The sequence below is a fragment of the Artemia sp. Qi Xiang Cuo genome, unplaced genomic scaffold (genome assembly GCF_049724085.1).
Source record: "Artemia sp. Qi Xiang Cuo unplaced genomic scaffold, ASM4972408v1 HiC_scaffold_22, whole genome shotgun sequence".
Classification (NCBI taxonomy): domain Eukaryota; kingdom Metazoa; phylum Arthropoda; class Branchiopoda; order Anostraca; family Artemiidae; genus Artemia; species Artemia sp. Qi Xiang Cuo.
Window position 1 is genome coordinate 7645197 of NW_028297431.1, and position 21320 is coordinate 7666516.

The window sequence follows — 21320 nt, forward strand, 5'->3', positions numbered from 1 at the left end:
AAGGGGAGAACCCCCTCATATACGTAATAACATATACGTAATAAAAAAGACAATAAGAAAACAAGCGATACGGCTCAATAGTAATCCAAACTTTTAAAAACGGAATTTTGATGTCAATAAATGTATCAAAAGAATGTGTTTATAATGCTGATTCTAAATATATAGATTTTATTAAGTTTAGTACTACACATCAAAGGCTACGCGCCTGAGAAAATTTACCCGATTTTTTAAAGAGGGGGGAAACATCCCCTACAAGTGAAAGAATTTTAATGAAAATCACACCGTCAGATTCAGCGTATCAGAAAACCCTATAACATAGGTTTCAAGCTCATATCTGCAAAAATCTGCCACTTTGTATTTTTTGCCAGAAGAAAAAAATACGAATATAGAAGTTAGTTACGTAAGTTAATTTGTAAAGACATCCATTTAGCAAAAGAAAAGTAAAAAATTTTATGCAAATTTTGTTTACTTATTCAATGACGGTTAGCCAAAATAAAAGCTGCATTAACTAAAAAACGATCAGAAATTAAATAAAAAAAACAATTTTTTAAACTGAAAGTAAGGAGCGACATTAAAACTTAAAACGAACAGAAATTATTCCGTATATTAAAGGGGCTGTCCCCTCCTCAACGCCTCGCTCTTTACGCTAAAATTTGACTCTGTCTCACAACTTTATTTTTCAAAATAATAAAAAACTTTAGCGTAAAGAGCGAGGCGTTGAGGAGGGGACAGCCCCTTTCATATACGGAATAATTTCTGTTCGTTTTAAGTTTTAATGTCGCTCCTTACTTTCAGTTTAAAAAACTTGTTTTTTTTATTTAATTTGTCTAAAGGACTCCCATTGAAAAACTGGCAAATATTAGCCCAAAAATTAAATATGTTGATGCCACTTTCATCACAAAATTAGAATAAAATAAGAAAAATTAAAAAACCTAGATCCCCCTCAATTCACACAAAACTAATAAATTCCTTTTTCATCAGTTCAAGATTGGAATAAAAAATTAAATTATTAAGACATAGGTGAAGATTCACATCCTGCAAGTCTTAAAAGTATATCCTTAAATTTATTTTAAAAGGAGGAGGGGTATCAGACCAATTATGCCAAACGCTGGAAATTAAGGGAAGAATCGTCAAATTATGACACTTCGAAAGGAGGTGGACCCCTCCGCCTTCTTTTATAGAGGAACGAAATCACATGTTAGTGAATACACCATATTTGTTTGTGAAAAGCCACTCTCGGAGAGAAAAATAACTACTCGTCGCAGCCATGCTGTTGGTCAAAATTGCTAATCTCCACTAGGATGAAAAAAAAGTTTATTCTTTGTGGTCTAATACAATTTAAAAAAATAGTAAATGTTTGTGCACAACACGAGACTATATTCAAGCAGTAAAAGGGGATAGGGAAGTATCCCGGATTTTTGTCAGAGGTATTTTTTATCGGGGGGAGGGCTTACAAAAAGAATTTAAAAAATAAATGAAAAATATGTGTTTATGCATTTTTAATACGTTTTTGTGAGTAGTACAAACATTTCGAGGGGGTAGTCAGAGCCCCTAGCGCCTCCCTTGAATACGGCCTTGAAAGGGGGATGAGGAGCTAGGAGGAAGTTTCAATAGAGGGACAAAAAAATGCGGTAAGTTTGCAGTTCCTGTAGGGTGGAGTATCCTCCTCCGTAAAAGCTGGTAGACAAACCTCTGCGAATTCCGGCCTCCAAAACCTCTTTGTACAGAAAACCAGACTGTTGTTAGTGCGGAACCAGTTTTTCCCTTGGAGGGATCACAAGAAAGCTCGAGTCCATGATCGGCTTGGCAAAGATGGCCTAGTGCAGGCTAAGCCTACTTACCAAGCTCAAGAAAAAAACAATACAGAATGTAGGTGATGTACAGCCTTACTATTAACAAGATTATCAACAAAATTAACTCACCAATGTCCGCTCAGCTTCAGGAAATTCCATGATATGAAAGAATTAAAGACGATAATTAAAAGGACGACATTCGACATTTTTCTGAATTTTCAGGGGAGCAAAAAATCTCGGAGGGGGTATTTTCACCGAAACATACGTTTTTTTGCCATGTTCAATGAAAAAATCTCGCGTCAACGGGAGGGGAGGAGAGAAGGAGGGGTATCTGCCCCCTTAGATTATTATGTCCCTCTAGATTTCGGAAAATACGTTTTTTCGGTATTTTCATCGAAAAATATCATTTTTTTGTATTTTCAATCGAAATAATAAAAACGATCTCCTCCCCCTATATTTTTATTTTATGTATGTACAGTTGATATGTTAAGCAGGGAAAAAGTTAAGTTTCAAAAATTAATAAAAGCAGGAAGATTCCTGCTACTCAGAAAACTTGAATTTGTTATGACATAAAAATGAAAGCGAGGGGCACTCATGACACAGTTAGCCATTCTTGAATAGTTGGAGTATATATCATGACTGTCCCAGGATTTCAGTTTAGTTTTCTAGGTAACAGGATTTTTTTTACTATATATGAATTGGAGGTAATAAATGTTTTTAGAAGTTTATTTACTAATATTCTAATTTTAATCTATTGATATTTCATACCAATGGTTCGTACTTTATGCTGAAAAATCTCACTTGTAAATGCCATACCAAGACCTAGCTTTTTGGCCTTTTTGGCCATTGTTTTTTGGCCTAATACAACTTTGCGCATTATCTTAAAAGGTTAAAACGTTTCAAACGTTTATCTTAAAACGTTTTTCCGTAAATAAGAGTTACTTTGTATTTTTTTTTACCAAGAATACTTTTACACGAGGAGAGGTGGAAATCCCTCACCTCCCTCCAAGATTAGTTCAAAGAAGTCCACTCAGAAAAATACTAGTCTAGAAAAGGATTTTGTCCTTCCAGCCCTTATTCTAAGCCCTTCAAATCTGTCATTAATTACAACATGTCCTTTGATTTTTTAATTTCATTTTTTCATGAAAAAAATGGTTCTTTCATATTTTCATTTCATTTTTTCATGAAGAAAATGGTTCTTTCATTTTTTGATGAAAAAAATGGTTCTTCCATTTTTTCATTTCCTTTTTTCATGAAGAAAATGGTTCTTTCATTTTTTCATTTCCTTTTTTCATGAAGAAAATGGTTCTTTCATTTTTTCATGAAAAAAATGGTTCTTCCATTTTTTCATTTCCTTTTTTCATGAAGAAAATGGTTCTTTCATTTTTTGATGAAGAAAATGGTTCTTCCCTTTCTTAATGAAAAAATTAAATGAAAATATGAAAGAACCATTTTCTTCATGAAAAAATGAAATTAAAAAAAGAAAGAACCATTTTCTTCATTTTCTTCATTTCTGGGTGCTTTTCATTCAAATTATCAATTTTTTTTTTTTTTTCGTTGCTACTCCTTGCTCAAAAGAAAATCCGGCGTACGTGCCTGTCGACCCCCCCCCCCCATAAATGAGGTCAACTACGTTTAAAAGGTATCACCGGACAATTTACTTACCCATCATTACCGCAAGCATCTCTTCCTCCAAATATAGACAGGTTCTGAAAAGGAGTCTCCCTGTAGTGGTACTCATACCCAAGCAGCAGGCGATGATCAGGAACACGAGGATATTTTCTAAAATTTTTAATCCGAAAATGAACCAAATATTCGCTTATTTGTTCAATATTAATATCCAATTCTTCATTTTGACCTAGAATAAAGATATAGCATCATTAATGGATAAATCTTCCTAATGAGCATTTAGAATGGTCTCCCATGAGATATCCTGAAAATTCGTCTGTTATTTCTTTTAAAAGGATGTTCCAACAGATGAAAAGGGGTATATCAGGCCCTAACTTTATAGCGGCCTGACGCTTTGAATTTAGTCATAAAAGAACCCCAATCTGGTTCTTGTAGAAGTTCGTAAGAACCTACACCTCTATTTGCGATAGTTTTCCAAAAAATTTAGTCATAAAAGAACAATCTGGTTCTTGTCATAAAAGAACCACAATCTGGTTCTTGAAGAAGTTCGTAAGACCCTACACCTCTATTTGGGATAGTTTTCCAAAACATTTAGTCATAAAAAATTAGTCATAAAAGAACACCAATCTGGTTCTTGAAGAAGTTCGTAACACCCTACACCTCTATTTTGGATAGTTTTCCAAAAAATTTAGTCATAAAAGAGCTACAATCTGGTTCTTGAAGAAGTTCGTAAGACCCTACACCTCTATTTGGGATAGTTTTCCAAAAAATTTAGTCATAAAAGAACCACAATCCAGTTCTTGAAGAAGTTCGTAAGACTCAACACCTCTATTTGGGATAGTTTTCCAAAAAATTAGTCAAAAAATAACCCCAATCTGGTTCTTGAAGAAGTTCGTAACACCCTACACCTCTTTTTGTGTTAGTTGTCCAAAAAAATTAGTCATAAAAGAACTACAATCTGGTTCCTGAAGAAGTTCGTAAGACTCAACACCTCTATTTGGGATATTTTTCCAAAAAATTTAGTCATAAAAGAACAATCTGGTTCTTGAAGAAGTTCGTAAGACCCTACATCTCTATTTGGGATAGTTTTCCAAAAAAAAAATTTGTCATAAAAGAGCCACAATCTGGTTCTTGAAGAAGTTTGTAAGACCCTACACCTCTATTTGGGATAGTTTTCCAAAAAATTGAGTCATAAAAGAACCCCAATCTGGTTCTTGAAGAAGTTCGTAAGACCCTACATCTCTATTTGGGATAGTTTTACAAAAAAAAAAATTGTCATAAAAGAGCCACAATCTGGTTCTTGAAGAAGTTCGTAAGAGTATAAGACCCTACACCTCTATTTGGGATAGTTTTCCAAAAAAAAAAATTAGTCATAAAAGAACCACAATCTGGTTCTTGAAGTTCGTAAGAGTATAAGACCCTACACCTCTATTTGTGATAGATTTCCAAAAAATTTAGTCATAAAAGAACTACAATCTGGTTCTTGAAGAAGTTCATAACACTACACCTCTATTTGGGATAGTTTTCCAAAAAACTGAGTCATAAAAGAACTCCAATCTGGTTCTTGAAGAAGTTCGTAAGACTACACCTCTATTTGGGATAGTTTTCCAAAAAGGATATCCCTGACACCTGTCTTGGTTCCTTTAAAAGGAAGTCAAATAGACACAACTCTCGAGTTGTGAGTTTATATCTAAGTTTATAGAGGCCTGGTACCATGAATTTAGTCACATAAAAGGTATCCACAATTATGGTAAGACTGTTAATAAGAGAGGAAAATCTAGCAGACATGCATTGGGCAGTGCGTTGGTCCATTGTCCTGTGCTCACCTTTCTGTGACCATTCTATTCTTTTGTCTTCTGAATTTTTCCCCTTCTTAAGAAAAAAATCCTGATTATTTATTTTAGGTTTGGAAATTTTTGCTGTTTTTCCCACCTTGGAGAAAAACCAGTTTTTATTGACAGTCATTGACAGTCGTGACATGGAAAACCAGTTCATTGACAGTCAAAATCGCTACCCGTCAGGACATCGACAGTCAAAACATCGGCACGTCATAACATCTAAATTTTTTTAGATATTATGACCAATAACCAAGTTCAAATTTTACTTGGAGCTCAATGGAGTTCAGGTTTGAGAAAAAGCCAGACTTGTTCTTGAAATAAATTTATTTTAAATAAATATTGTTTTTTAAAATAAAATAAGTATTTTAAAATAAAAGTATAACAATAATTCTAAAATAATAATAATGTCAAAAATTGTAAGAAAGAATGGTGGAAATTCTAGGAGCAAAAATGTAAAAAAATTGTCAAAGATAGCAGAAATTCTTAAGAGTCGAAATCGGCATTTTGAATTTACCGATCATCATACCTGATCGAGTTCAAATTTAGTTTGGACCCTAATGGAGTTCAGGTTTGAGAAATACAATGACTGTCATTAAGATTTTCACCTCTTACTGCTGAACCATTAAAAATATAGCAACATTTGTAGGAGCCCTAATCAGAACTTGGAGTTCAGCGACTCCTCGGGTTCAAAGGGTTCAAAGTTGGTTTCGACTCCATTGGAGTTCAGGTTTAGAGAAATTACATGACTAACATGAAGATACCGAATTCTTACTGTTCAATCAAAAGTTCGTCATGTGTCATTGCAAATGAAAGGAATCTCCAGAAAAAGCGAATTTTTTTCCAGTATCAATAAAAAACGGCAACAATTACGCAAGTCGGGTTCGGAATCCGATTTTGAATTTACGAATTTCACCACCCCAGTGGCAAAGCACCACTACAAAAATTAAATTCCGAATAAAAGTTATCACTGATTGCACAACTCCGTTATAGCCTACTCAATTTAGCCTACTATAGCCAACTCCCTTATAGTGTAAAGTAGTTGGAATATCGAGTATTTGGAATATAAATTCGAGAAGGTTTTTCCGGGTGTCTCATTTCTAGAGATTTGGCTATTTTTGTGTCAACGAGAGCGGTCCAGGGGGGGGGGCGTTCTTGTGGGACCAAAGCTAGTCGTGAGAAATGGTTCGTTCCCATGCCGGTCGAACAGCCAATCGCTGAGACTTCCGATTCTAGTGAGCTGGAACCAGTTGTATACTTTGAAAGTCAGTCCATCCTCGCCTTCATCTTAGTTGTTGTTCTTCTACTACCTTATATTCACTGTATGTGTATTCTCACGTTATTTAATCAAGACCATATGCCAACATTAACGCTTTTGAATTTCTTTGAGAATTTACGTAAGCCGTCACGTCAGCCAATATAAAAGGCATACAAATAAAGAAGTATACAGAGGTTTACAATATCCTACTCAATCGCTTCTAAATCCCAAAGATATTAAAATACTTTAGCCCCCCTGGACTCACCTTAGGTCTATTCATTACTTCAACACCAAGATTTTTAAGATTTTTCTATCGGTTGTTTCGAATTTATAAGATTTCAGGGCAGCACCATATTTCGTCAGTGTTGCCACGTTGAATCCTGAAGACAAACAAGCTAACCTAGTTAATTAAATTTGACAAGGCTTGTTGTCGGTATAAATTTATATACCAAAATTTTGCTAATGCCCAAAAGAAAATTTCAAAAAAAGACGAAAATTCCTAAGGCACATCTTAATATTTTGTGTAATGTATTATTTAAATGATTTTTTACTCATATTTTTTTTTTCAATTCAGCACCCTCTACTATAAAATACTGCACAAGTGTATATAGAGGACGTTTCATAAAAAATCGAATTCTCCACTTTTTCCATTTTTTCCCGATTTTTTCCCCAATTTTGAAGATACTTATGGGTGTGCGAGTTTCCACTTAGACGATTCAGATTTCATTCTCACTATCCTCGGAACTTTAGCACCCTTTTCACGATGTGATGCTTCAATACCCGTTGTATACCAAATACTTTCCTTTTATGAAACAGGCAATGTCACAACAGGCAATGTATTTCTCGTCAGGGAATTTCCAACATTTTGCCCTCTACTCTTCTAAAGTTTTGCCGTTAGTAACAGCAAAAAAAAAAACATTCTAAAAATGCATACCAGACAGGAAAAGTAAGGACATAAAAAAACAATAAAAGTACTTTGTATCTCATCTACAAATCTTACAAAAAATGACATTAGTGTTGGAAATTTAACAGCACGCAAATTCTGCCATTTTATTTCAGCTATACATCTACTTAAAGAAACAGAAATATGACAATGAGATAAAATACAATAGTAACTAAAAAAATGCTAAAAATAAAACCGAAATGGTAAATTTTAATGGAAGTTTAAATTTGCGAAGATATACAATTAGCCTATATACCGTCCTTTTTTTTAACATAAGTTTTAAAAGTCGTTTCACAACTCTTTTAACTCCATATACTCCCTGATTTTTAGTTTCAATTAATATATTTTGACAGTATTTTTATTTTTCAACTTTTACTATTTATTCATAAGACCAGTTGAGTTTGAGTAGCTCCTTCTATTCTGATACAAAGAGTATGGGACTTGTAAGAGCGGAAACTGGCGCTAGGGTCTACAAATAAAGCGTTTGGCGATTCTTGGCATTTTTCAAGCTTCGCAATGGTTTTTCTGTCAGAAACCGAGATTAGACATTTGTTACTGCCCCAATTTAAACAATTATACTAATTAAATTAATTATTCTTACACAAAAAATGACAATTGTCACCACTCACTAGATGGCGTTTTTTCGACATTAGTACCGAATATTATTAGTTAATTTTTTTTACTGAATTTTTTGAAATATATATATATATATATATATATATATATATATATATATATATATATATATATATATATATATATATATATATATATATATATATATATATATATATATATATATATATATATATATATATATATATATATATATATATATATATATATATATATATATATATATATATATATATATATATATATATATATATATATATATATATATATATATATATATATATATATATATATATATATATATAGGGGGATATGGGGACCGTATCTAGGGGGATATGGGATAGGGAGATTTGAAGCCCCTAATGTATTTAATGTGTGGTTTGAAACCGTATTTAATGCACATACTTCGTTCTGCAATGGATTTCTTCCCCTCCCCAATGATTTTAGAAACAAACAACTGAAATGCAAGTAAAAACTGCCTGGAGGAGCGAAGTAAGAGAAAGTTCTCTCCCAAAACTGTGACTAGCGGCCATGGCGACACTTGTGCGCAGAACAAACAATTAATCAGGATCAGATTCATTTAGAAGACTCATTAGAATATAAAGAGAAGGTTCCCCAGAATTCAGCTTGAATGGCATGACTTGAATCTCACTTTGCATCACAATTGCGATTCACAGTTTCAGCGACACAAAAACCAATGTTAGGGATGAAAGGATTCACCAGGGTCAGATTCATTATAATATACAGAAAAGGTTCACCAGAATGCAGCCTGAATGGTATGACTTGAGTCACACTTTGTAACACAAAAGTGATACAAAATGTCAACAATAAAAATGATGGATAGAGATGCAAATGATTAGTATCAAAATAATACCGAAGAATAGAGTTCAAAATTTGTTTATTCAATAATAGCAACAAATATGAACAGGAAAAATTTCAATTTCACATTTAACAGCAAGTTTTTATGGCCGGTACTTGTTTTACAGCCAAAGTGTTCCGGCCGGGAGTGACAGAGATAGAGGAGGACAGAAGAAACAATAAAATGAAAAACAAACACTACAATAAAAGTGAAAAAAAGAATGTCAACGTCACCTACCACCAGGGTTGCCACCCCTAGTGATTTATCACTATTACTACGGTAGCGATTTTTATATTGCAAAAAAAAATTCCTAAATCAGATAAATTACTCGATTATTGAAGAAAATCACTAAAGGAACAAAAAATAAACAAAACCTAGCGGTTTTTTTTTCACCGGATGCCAACTCTGCTTACCACCTATTACCATGGCCAAGGCATGAAATACAATAACAACATAAAAGAACATCAGAAACACAGCAACATAAATAATTTTATTGTATTTATTTGTTTAATCTATTAAACATGCCCTTTCCGATTCCTTCCAATATAATATACAAAAATTATTTCCAAATAATGTAATGATCACACGCATAGATTTTCCTATTAGATAAAGCTTTTTTTCTGGTATTTTTGAACCAGGCCACCGATAGCGAGGATTCGAAGCAATTGGTGAGGGGGGCTCAGCACCAATTTGAGGTATCTGACGAACAAGAGAATTTTTGAAAACACAAAATTTTTGTAACACAAAAGTGATACAAAATGTCAACAATAAAAATGAGGGATAGAGATGCAAATGGTTATTTGGGCGAAACCGTTTTAGACCTTTTAGGGAATTATTTGGGCGAAACAGTTAGAGACATTTTAAAAGATGATTTTAGAAGAGGATTTAGAAGAGGATTTGACGAACAAGAGAATTTTTGAAAAGCGATATGAACCATTTCTTTCGGACATGGGAATATTTACTTACATGAAGCTTTTTGTCCATTTGTAAAGCAAGAGACGTCAGAGTCAGACGGGATACCCATACCCAGTTGAGTGCTCAGCTCGATAATTTTTCGATGACAAAGGCGAGCATTGAATGAAAAACTCAGCTTTCCACGAAGAATCCTGAGCTTAGTGTTGTTCCCGAACAAATCTTGAAGGTTCTCATTGTCTCGAACCACCAAAGCATTTCCATTCCTATAAGGCTATAAAACATAAGAACAAAACTTAAAAACTTTTCTTTAAAGTGGCGTTCACAAGCGTGTATAGCTAGAATCCAATGTCTAGACACGTGTCTAGGTAGAATTCAATGTCTAGGCAACGACCGTTCACAAGTAAAATTCGGTGCTTAGCTAAAACTACAAATTTAGTTTCAAATTGTCATTTCTAGCCAATCAAGAGAGCTTATTCGGGCAAAATTTTCAAAATTTTAATCCCTATTTTTACTTTCGCAAGATAATAGATGAGATAAGCGAAACAATTGTCTTAATGTGCTTCATTATTATGTCTGGTATTGCATATTTGCCTATGCCGAATTCTTGTTTTCCTCCGGAATCAGTTTGACTTGACTGAAAACACGCGAGGAAGAAAACTAGAAAATTTATTTGAATTTAATTAAAGAGTCAGTTTTTGTAAAAGGAATATTTTTTGCTTCTTTTCTTCCTATAGTTCAGAAACCTTATCTCGATGAAGAGTGACCGAACAAGTGCCCATACCTGGACAAAAAATACTCTTAGTGGACAACTGATTGAGCTATGGGCCCAAAAATCTAGCTCAACGGCCATGGCGATTAATCTTCCGGCCCAAAAATTTCGCTTGACAATGCTTCTGATTGATCTTTGGGCAAAACATTTTTTCGAGACCCTAGAGACTGATCTTTTGGTCTTGCTCAGTGGCGGTTCTAGGCCTTGCCAGGAGGGCAGAAACCCCTCCCCCCATTTTTATGACATTAAATTCAATTTGTTTTTCATTTTTACTCTCCTGCGGTATAACTGCCCCCCCCCCAAGATTATAAGGCCTAAAACTTGCCCCCCCCCAAGATTATGGGGCCTAAAACTTGCCCCCCCCCCAAGATTATGAGGCCTAAAACTTGCCCCCCCCCCAGATTATGAGGCCTAATACGACTACTAATGGGTCCAACAAAAGTCATTGAGTACCCTGATACTTGATTCTTGTGTTCAATATTTCTCTTAGTGGCCCTGGTGATACACCTTTTAAAGAAAATGATACTTACTCTAGGTTTCTACCGCCAATTTCCTTCAAGTTCTTTAAAAAATCTAAATCAATGAGGGGATAAGAGCGTACAATCTTAACATAATCTCGTACAACTTCAATATGCTTTAGGTTTGCTTCCAATTCTGCCACGAAGTTGTCTGAAACAAAGAAATTTTATGTTATACTAAAATTTTAAATATCGAACAGACTTTTTTCCAGATTTCAAATCTGACGCTGACTAATTGAAATTCCTAAATTTTAAAATACATTTACAAATAAGAGGGGGGGGCTAATATCCCCCCCCCCAGTACAACCAGAAGTAACCAGAAAAAATTAGAACTTGCAAATTAAAATAATCACCCCCCTAATCCAGGGGGGTTGGGGGGTTTGAACCCCCCCCCCTCCCCGAATATGTGTTCGACTCGTAAAAACGTAATAGAAATGAATACAAACAAAGGTTTGATGCAGTTTTATTTTTTTAGAAAACCCCCGAAAAAAATCCTTTTGTACCCCCCCCCACCCCAAAAAAATCGTGAATGCGACCCTGATTATTTGCCTAAAAATGATTACTTTTTTTAGTATCATTATCTTTAATGTATATGTGTATTTCTGTTGACGAGGGATGATTCTTAATTTGGAGAACCCCCAATTAAAACAAGAAACGGAGGGAATTGTACTAAAAACAGAAAAATCTTGAAAGCAGGAAATGATCCCAAGGGTCCCTGTATTGCAGACATGTGACACGGGTGCCAATAATTGACCAAATTGAAAAATTTACTTTAAAAAAAAGAGTGAAAAACAGAAAAAACAAGGAATGAGGGTGTCAGAAAATTCTTGGGGGTCCCACCCCCGCCCACTGGATCCAAAACTGATCATGAATCTATTAGTTAATATTATTGTCATATTAATACTAATAATCTCGTTTTTGGAATCTAAATAGTGAGACAGTAAAGTAAAACAATGATTTTCCCTACTAAGTTTTTTTTTATACCAAGTCACCAACAATAATGGGGAGGAGTCCCTCTCCCCTCCATACTTGACGCCTGTGACATCTGTTCCCGTATCAAACAGTTCGTGGTAACGAACTGTAAGTAAGGAGCGACCCGGCTCAATGGTAACCGAAACTATAAAAAACGGAACTTTGATACCAATAGATACATCAAAAGAATCAGATTTTAATTCTGATTTCAAATATATAAGTTTCATTAAGTTTAATCTCACCCATCAAAAGTTACGTGCCTGAGAAAATTTGCCTGATTTTCGAAAAAAGGGCGAAAGACCCCCAAAGGTGATAGAATCTTATTGAAAATCAAACCATCATATTCCGCGCATCAGACAACCCTACTGTATAGGTTTCAAGCTCCCATCTACAAAAATGTGGAACTGTGCATTTTTTTGCCAGAAGAAAGATCACGGATGCGTGTTTATTTGTTGGTTTGTTTTTTGTTTTGTTTTCCCCAGGGGTGATCATATCGACCCAGTGGTTCTAGAAAATCGTGGGAGGGCTAATTGGAATGGAAATTAAAAGTTCCAGTGCCCTTTTTAAGAGACCAAAAAAAATGGAGGGCAACTAGGCCCCCTCCCACGCTCATTTTTTTCCCAAAGTCACCCGATCAAAATTTTGAGATAGCCATTTTGTTCAGCATGGTCGAAAATATGATAAAAATGTCTTTTAGGATGACTTGATCCCCCAAAGTCCCCAGGGGGAGGGCTGAAAGTTATGAACTTTACTCAATGTTAACATATAGTATTGGTTATTGGGAAGTATACAGACTTTTTCAGAGGAGATTTTTTCTGGTAGGTGGGGGAAGGAGAGGGTCGGGGTCTATATGGAAGGATCTTTCCATGAAGGAAGTTTTCATGGGGGAAGGGACATTGCTATGAAGGGGGCGCCGGATTTCCCAGCATTATTAAAGAAAAAGATCAGGAATTAAATAAAAAAAAACAAGTTTTTCAACTGATCAACTGATTGTGATTAAGAGGTCATTTTTAAAGAACTGGAAAAAAATTCGAACTATAGTTTAAAGAGCAGGGTATTGACTAGGGGGCGAACCCCCTAATATACGTGTTAAAAATTTATGAATATAGAAGTTCGTTACGTAAGTTAATTCTAAGTTACGTATATTTATTACTAATAAAAACGTTCGTAAATAAAATTAAACAAGTTTCGAGAAAGCCATTTAACCAAATATAATATTCAAATTTTTTTTTAATTATTCATGTACTGTGAGCCAAAATCAAAACATTAATTAATTCGAAAACTTTCAAAAATTAAATAAAAAAAACAAGTTTTTTTAACTTAAAGTAAGGACCGACGTTAAAACTTAAAACGAACAGAAATTATTCCGTATATGAAGGGGGCTGTCCCCTCCTCAACGCCTCGCTCTTTACGCTAAAGTTTGACTTTCTCACAACTCTATTTTTTTAAACAATAAAAAAACTTTAGCGTAAAGAGCGAGGCGTTGAGGAGGGGACAGCCCCCTTCATATACGGAATAATTTCTGTTCGTTTTAAGTTTTAACGTCGTTCCTTACTTTCAGTTAAAAAAACTTGTTTTTTTTATTTAATCTAATAAAAAAACCGAATAATTACCAAACATTTTAGAAAGTACTGTCAAGAAAATTCCCAGTGCCTCTCTTGCGGCTACGTGTGACAACCCAATTCTTAGAAAAATCGGCTGTAATTGATAACCCAATTCTTAGAAAAAAGAAGTAAATATCTGTTATCACATCCACCGGTTACCTGGACTAAATTATACAAATATTTTTGAAAATTCCTAGACAAAAAGAAAAATTCTTAAGTACGCAATTCTTAGTATTCTTTTTGGCTGCATCTGATAGCTTATTTGAAAAAACAGTTTTGGAAAGTTCCTACAATAAAATCAAAGTTTAAAATGGGGATAAAATCCTTTTTAATAGACAGTGTATAATAAATTTCACAAAAAATAACAGATATTTCGGTCACATCTACAGTCACTGTATATGACGGTCACTGTATATGTGACCGAAATATCTGGTATTTTTTGTGAAATTTATTATACACTGTCTATTAAAAATGATTGTATTCCTATTTTGAAATTTTATTTTATCTTCAGGGAAAGGCAGTGTGGTATCCGAAATTATCTGCAGTTCCTACAAAATTAAAACGAAATAATAGAAAGCTGCTAGACAATAAGACAGTTTTAAGTATGCGTTTTTAATACTGTTTTTTTTTGGCTGCATCTGGTAACTTATTTCAGAAAATAACTTTAGAAAATATTTTAGAAAGTCACTAGACAAAATTAAAAAAAAATATATTTTAGGAAATTCCTAGACAAACACAAAAATTCTTAAATATGCGTTTCTTAGTATTATCTTTGGCTGCATATGACAACTTATTTCAGAAAATAGTTCTAAAGTGTTTTATAAAGCTCCTAGACACATATCAAAAATTCGTTAACGAAATTAATTTTTTGAAAGTTTCTAGACAAAAAAAAAAATTATTAATTAGTCCTACATATTTCTTAGTAGTCGTATTATTTTTGGCTGAGGGGGTTTGTCGTGCTTAACACCTCACTCTTTAAGCTCAAGGGTGTATTATTTATAATTTATTTAAGACTTACTCCATAAACACAATGTTCGTTTAATTAGAACAATAATAAGCTTTTTTAAAAGTCTAGAAGCCTTTAACGTAAAGAGCGATGTGTTGAGCCCGAGCACCCCCCCCCCTCATATACGTAATGATTTCTGTTCTTTTAAGTTTTAGTGTTGCACCTTACTTTCAGTTGAAGAACTTTTTTATATTTAATTGCATTAAATGAGCATCCCGTCTTAGGTACTTTCAACACTTGCCGAAGACACTGCATAGTCTCAAGAAGTTAAGTTACGGAAAGACCCTGAGCATTATAGTTTCAATTTATAATTTATTTCATAAACACATAAGCGTTTTTAAAGCATCGGGTTCCAGAACCAAGCAACACCAAGATAAATTTTAGACTAAGCTAGTTACAGATGGGTTAAATCATTGCTTTTCGGGGCATTAATTTCCTTATTAGTAAATCAAACTGGTATCATTTTTGTATATGAACCACTGGCGTTAATTCACGAAATGTTGCAAAGGGAGGACAAAATACATTTTCAAACCTGGGGGAGGGGCAATTTTTTCCAATGAAAATACAACTGTATAAAATTCCATAAAAATACCTAAAAAGAAAATGTTCGAGCCCTAGAGGGATGAATCTGCCCCCTCCAAAATTGACGATATTGCCAGGGCCATCTCTAAAAGAAACCCTAGAAAATTCTTAAAACCAGGTTCAAACGTTTTAAATACTTCTCTCCTCCTATTTTTTGTTTTGCTGGAATTTACCTCCTCCCCCCCCCCCAGACTAGATACATATATAACATTAGTTATACATTATATTTTACAATAACGTTACTCTTTTCTTCGACACGCCGCTCGCCGGTACCGTTAAATTAATACGAAAAAAAAAGAATAAACAGTTAAGATAACAATTGTTTTTTGTTGTTGTTGTTGACCTTATGTCAGCTCTTTACAAGTTGGTCAACGTAAAACCGAATACTCCAACCAAAAGGTTCAGCTTCATTCAAAATTCAGCTTTTGTTTAAGTTCTTACTGGAAATATCCACAGAGATTTGAGTTACAAGATTATTACTACTGGTAATAATAACAACTGACCACAGCACCAAGCTGCCTGAGGCCAGCACAGCTACACACGCTCCTCCTTCATCCCAATTTATTCAGAGCCTCTCTCTTTACACCCTCCCAGAGAGTTTCCATTTCCCTTAAATCTTTCCGTACAACATCCTCCCACTGCAGCCAAGAACAAGCTGCTGTCAGTTTAGCCCGCTTTTCTTCGGACATCCCCCATACTTCATCTGCAGAACGTGCCCTAGCCATCTCAACCTTTCTCTCATTTTAGCCCTAGAAAGCGGGATTGAACTACAATTGTCGTATAGCCTACTGTTAAAATAACTTCCGTCAGTCGGGTACCAAAAACAATCCGTCCCAAATTTCTCAGTAAAACATCTAGCAAATCTTTATAAATTTTTTATATAATCTAGAGTGGTAAGGCGTTTTATAAATTTAAAAGTATAAATTTCACAGAATTGAAAAAAAAAAAAAATCAAACAAAATTTTTAATCCTATGTGGCTATACTTGACAAAACATTTCAAAGAAACGTTTTTATGACATATTTGTTACGGTATTTAAAGAGTCATTTTAGAAAGTTTACAAGATAAATATTCCCAACTTTTATTGAATATAACTATCTTTTCTTAGAATTCATTTCTTACGGCATATCTGCTTCGGTTTTTCACAAAAAAAGGGGCTTTTTTGAAAGTTCTAACTAGAACTGAGAACCCAGAGCTTCAAAAAATCCTAAGCAACTTCTATAGGCTATTTATACTTGGTGACGCTTCTTGGTAAACCACACCACAAATGCATCCACGTTTCTAAACAAAATAAAACGATAGACCGACCTCTTTGAACGTTCACAATAGGCAGTTGTCGTAACTTGAATAGATCTCATTTATACCGAATTTTTATTACTCATACCTCACCCCTTGAAGAGGGAGAAAAAAAAAGACAAATTGTACATCTGTTTCGGGATTTCAGGCAAATATATCTACCTGCCATTTTAGAAAGCTCTCACTAGCGCAGTCCCAGATATTCAAAAAATCAATAACTTTTATAGACTATGTACTTGATGATACACTTCTTGGAAAACAATACTACACAGCTGTTTCCAAATATCCAAACAACAGTCAGACCTTTTCGACAGTTTGCAATAGACAATTCTAGCAACTTGAAAATGTTTCAGACATACCAGGCTTTTATTAGCGATACTTTTATTATTTTATATTTTATATTTTTATATTTTACTTATATATTATAATACTTTTATACTTTTAAATATTATGATACTTTTATATTTTATTAGCAATAATTTTATTATTTTATATTTTATCTTTTTATATTTTATTATATTTAATATTTTTATATTTTAGTTATATATTATAATACTTTTATACTTTTATATATTATGATACTTTTATATTTTATTAGCGATACTTTTATTATTTTATATTTTATATTTTTAAATTTTATTATATTTTATTACTGTTATATTTTTATATTTTACTTATATATTATAATACTTTTATATATTATGATACTTTTATATTTTATTAGCGATACTCCTTGAAGAGAGGAAATACAAAAATTGCACATCTGTTTTGGCATTTCAGAAACAAATATCAGACATTTTAGAAAATTCTTACTTTGCAGTTCCCATAAACTCAAAAAAACTTCAGCAACTTTTGTAGACACACTCCATGGAAAATAATACGTCTGTTTCCACATTTCCAAAACAAATAAAACAGAAGTCAGACCTGTCGGAAAGTCCACAATAGACAGTTCGGTATATCAAGGAGGCACACTTGTGCCTCTATAAAGAGGCGACCCACCACAATGTTAAGCGATTTCAAATCCTAGAGGTCGCAGAGAGACGGCGGTAATCGCATTTTGTAGCCCAAGCTCAAACTAAGAAACTTGCAAAATTTCATCCTCCTCCGACTTTATCTTCATGGGGTAAACTGGGCCGGAAGTTTCGACCCTCCCACCACAACCCCCCGTTAACGTTGTCCGATTGGGCTGAAATTTAGGGGTTAAGCTTTCCTAGGGCCCGGGAGCTTATATTCGAAATTTCAGATCAATCCGATCACTCCTTCCCTGTTTTACAAAAAACCAAATATAGCCACTTAAAATTCATTTCTTTTTTTTTTCTTTGTCACGCCTACAGGACACAGTTGGCAACTGATCTGGGTGAATAAGGACTCATTCAAAGCAGAATTGGACCTTGTAGGGCCTTTTAATATTTTCAGACCGAAAAAATTATCCCCCGAATTTACATTTACGAAAAACTTCGTTTTCCTATAATAGCCTATGTTAATTTATCCCACCACAACCCCTCTTTAACGTTGTTTGATCGGGCTGAAATTTAGAGGATAAGCTTTCCTGGGGCCTGGGAGCTTATCCTCGAAATTTCAGCTCAATTTGATCACTCCTTCCCTGTTTTCCAAAAACCAAATATCAAGTTTTTCTTGCGTCAAAAATAGATTCCCCTTGCTAAAAAACAATTACAGTTGTGTCTCTTTAGTGCAGCGGTCGAGACTCCTGACTGTCAGGCGGAAAACCCGGGTTCGATTCACAGTTATAGAAAATTTTTTATATACTGAATTTAAATAAAAAAAACTCAGTTTCTTTTTTAAATTATTTGAAAAAAATTACGTTTTCTAAAGAGATAAAGAGGCTGAGTTACAAGGTCGACCCTTAAAACGTACAGGGATTAGGAGGCACAGTTGGGGGGCTGTTAAAGAGGCTGAGTCACAAGTTCAAACCTTAAAACGTACAGGGATTAGGAGGTGCAGTTGGGGGGCTGCCGCCCCCCAAACCCCCGCTTCTGTATATGAAAGGGACTGTGCGCTCCACAACGCCTCGCTCTTTACGCTAAAGTTTGACTTTCTCACAACTCTTTTTTTAAACAATAAAAACTTTAGCGTAAAGAGCGAGGCGTTGAGTTTATATTGAATTTAAAATTTGCCTCAGCCTCTTTAAGGTTCGACCTTGTAACTCAGCCTCTTTAACTCTTTAGAAAACGTAGTTTCTTTCAAATAATCAAGGAGGCTAACTTGTGCCTCTATAAAGAGGCAACCCACCACACTGTTAAGCGATTTCAAGTCCTAGAGGTCGCAAAGAGACAGCGGTAATCGCATTTTGTAGCCCAAGCTCAAACTAAGAAACTTGCAAAATTTCACCCCCCCTCTGACTTTATCTTCATGGGTAAAAGTTGGCCGGAAGCTTCGACCCTCCGACCACAGCCCCCCTTTAACGTTGTCTGATTGGGCTGAAATTTAGAGGTTAAGCTTTCCTAGGGCCTGGGAGCTTATCCTCGAAATTTCAGCTCAATCCGATCACTCCTTCCCTGTTTTCCAAAAACCAAATATAGCCACTTAAAGTTCAAAAAAAAAATGCTCATAAGCAGGAACCTCATCAGAATCATCAAATTCAGATAATAATTTTACAGCTCTATTCTGAAGTTTTTGTACTCTTTTGAAACATGTAACAAAATTACTTGCCCATATAGAGCATCCGTAGCTAATATATGGGTAAAATATAGAAAAATAAATCATTTTCAGGATCTTTTTTGGGACTAGATTTTTAATTCTTCGCATCACCCCACGGCCTCTGCTTAATTTTTCAGCTATTGCACTTGAATGGTTTTTCCACGACAGGTTTTCATCAAATAAAAACCCCAAATACTTCGTTGTTGCTACTCTCTTTATCACATTTTCTTGAACCGTGATATGGTCATTTCCAGCACTAGACGAAAGTCTAGAAAATATCATGAAAAAGGTTTTAGAAAAGTTTAGGGTTAACATATTTTGCTGAGAAAATGTTAGAAATTCAGAAACTGCATTATGGATTTTATTATATAAAACATCAAGTGAAGGCGCTGCCAGAAAGAGCAAAGTGTCATCTGCAAACAGGATGAAACCAGCCTCTGGCAGGTAATGTTTCACTCGATCAATGAAAATAATGAAAAGTAGAGGTCCCAAGATTGACCCTTGTGGGGCCCCACACTCCACTTTCTTTTTTGAAGATAAAAATGACTCATTCTGAAATATCTGATACCGATTGTGTAGATACGTTGAAAACCACTCCAGGCGTGAACCCTTCGCACAAATCGAGTCAAGAGCTTGAATAAGCTCTGAGTGGTCCACCGTATCGAACACTTTTTTCATATCAAAAAACACAGCTGCAGGTATGAGACCAGCTTCAAAGGGCATAACATCAAATTCACTCACGAGATAAAAGAAACTTCTTTGCCCGTGACTTGAAAGCCGGAAGACTAGGCGCATTTTTCACACACTCGGGCAATATATTCCAAACATGGGGACCATAATGGCGAATCACAAAAGATGCCCGAGTGGTGCTCCTAAACTCATGAGTTATGTCATCAGCTTTTCTTGTATTATGATCATGAAGGTCTCTATTAAAAGTAAAAATATTTTCAAAAGCAGGGGTGAGCAGCTGATTCAAATATTTATACGAGAAAATCGCGACATGGTAATCTCGAATTTGGGATACATCCATTAACTTATTCTTTTTAAAATGCTCATAAGCAGGAACCTCATTAGAATCATCAAATTCAGATAATAATTTTACAGCTCTATTCTGAAGTTTTTGTACTCTTTTGAAACATGTAACAAAATTACTTGCCCATATAGAGCATCCGTAGCTAATATATGGGTAAAATATAGAAAAATAAATCATTTTCAGGATCTTTTTTTGGACTAGATTTTTAATTCTTCGCATCACCCCAAGGCCTCTGCTTAATTTTTCAGCTATTGCACTTGAATGGTTTTTCCACGACAGGTTTTCATCAATTAAAAACCCCCAAATACTTCGTTGTTGCTACTCTCTTTATCACATTTTCTTGAACCGTGATATGGTCATTTCCAGCACTAGAAGAAGGTCTAGAAAATATCACGAAAAAGGTTTTAGAAAAGTTTAGGGTTAACATATTTTGCTGAGAAAGTTAGAAATTCAGAAACTGCATTATGAATTTTATTATATAAAACATCAAGTGAAGGCGCTGCCAGAAAGATTAAAGTGTCATCTGCAAAAAGGATAACACCAGCCTCTGGCAGGTAATGTTTCACTCGATCAATTAAAATAATAAAAAGTAGAGGTCCAAAGATTGACCATTGTGGGACCCCACAATATACTTTCTTTTTTGAATATAAAGATGACCCATTCTGAACTATCTGATACCGATTGTGTAGATACGATGAAAACCACTCCAGACTTGAACCCTTCACCCCAATCGAGTCAAGAGCTTGAATAAGCTCTGAGTGGTCCACCGTATCGAACGCTTTTTTCATATCCAAAAACCCAGCTGCAGGCATGAGACCAGCTTCAAAGGGCATAACATCAAATTCACTCACGAGATAAAAGAAACTTCTTTGCCCGTGACTTGAAAGCCGGAAGACTAGGCGCATTTTTCACACACTCGGGCAATATATTCCAAACATGGGGACCATAATGGCGAATCACAAAAGATGCCCGAGTGGTGCTCCTAAACTCAAGAGTTAAGTCATCAGCTTTTCCT

The 21320-nt window shown here is 34.6% G+C and overlaps 1 protein-coding gene across 1 annotated transcript in view; it reads right to left on the reverse strand.

The window, feature by feature from the left end:
• The window catches only part of LOC148939107 (insulin-like peptide receptor), a 37751-nt gene extending 20968 nt beyond the window's left edge, over nucleotides 1–16783 (reverse strand). The window contains exons 1-4 of the mRNA XM_089107315.1: nucleotides 16777–16783; nucleotides 11168–11306; nucleotides 9920–10131; nucleotides 3459–3651 (exon numbers count right to left, since the gene is read on the reverse strand). Coding sequence (XP_088963441.1) covers nucleotides 3459–3651; nucleotides 9920–10131; nucleotides 11168–11306; nucleotides 16777–16783 — 551 coding nt within the window. The remainder of the gene's footprint in view (nucleotides 1–3458; nucleotides 3652–9919; nucleotides 10132–11167; nucleotides 11307–16776) is intronic.
• Nucleotides 16784–21320: the final 4537 nt, after the last annotated feature.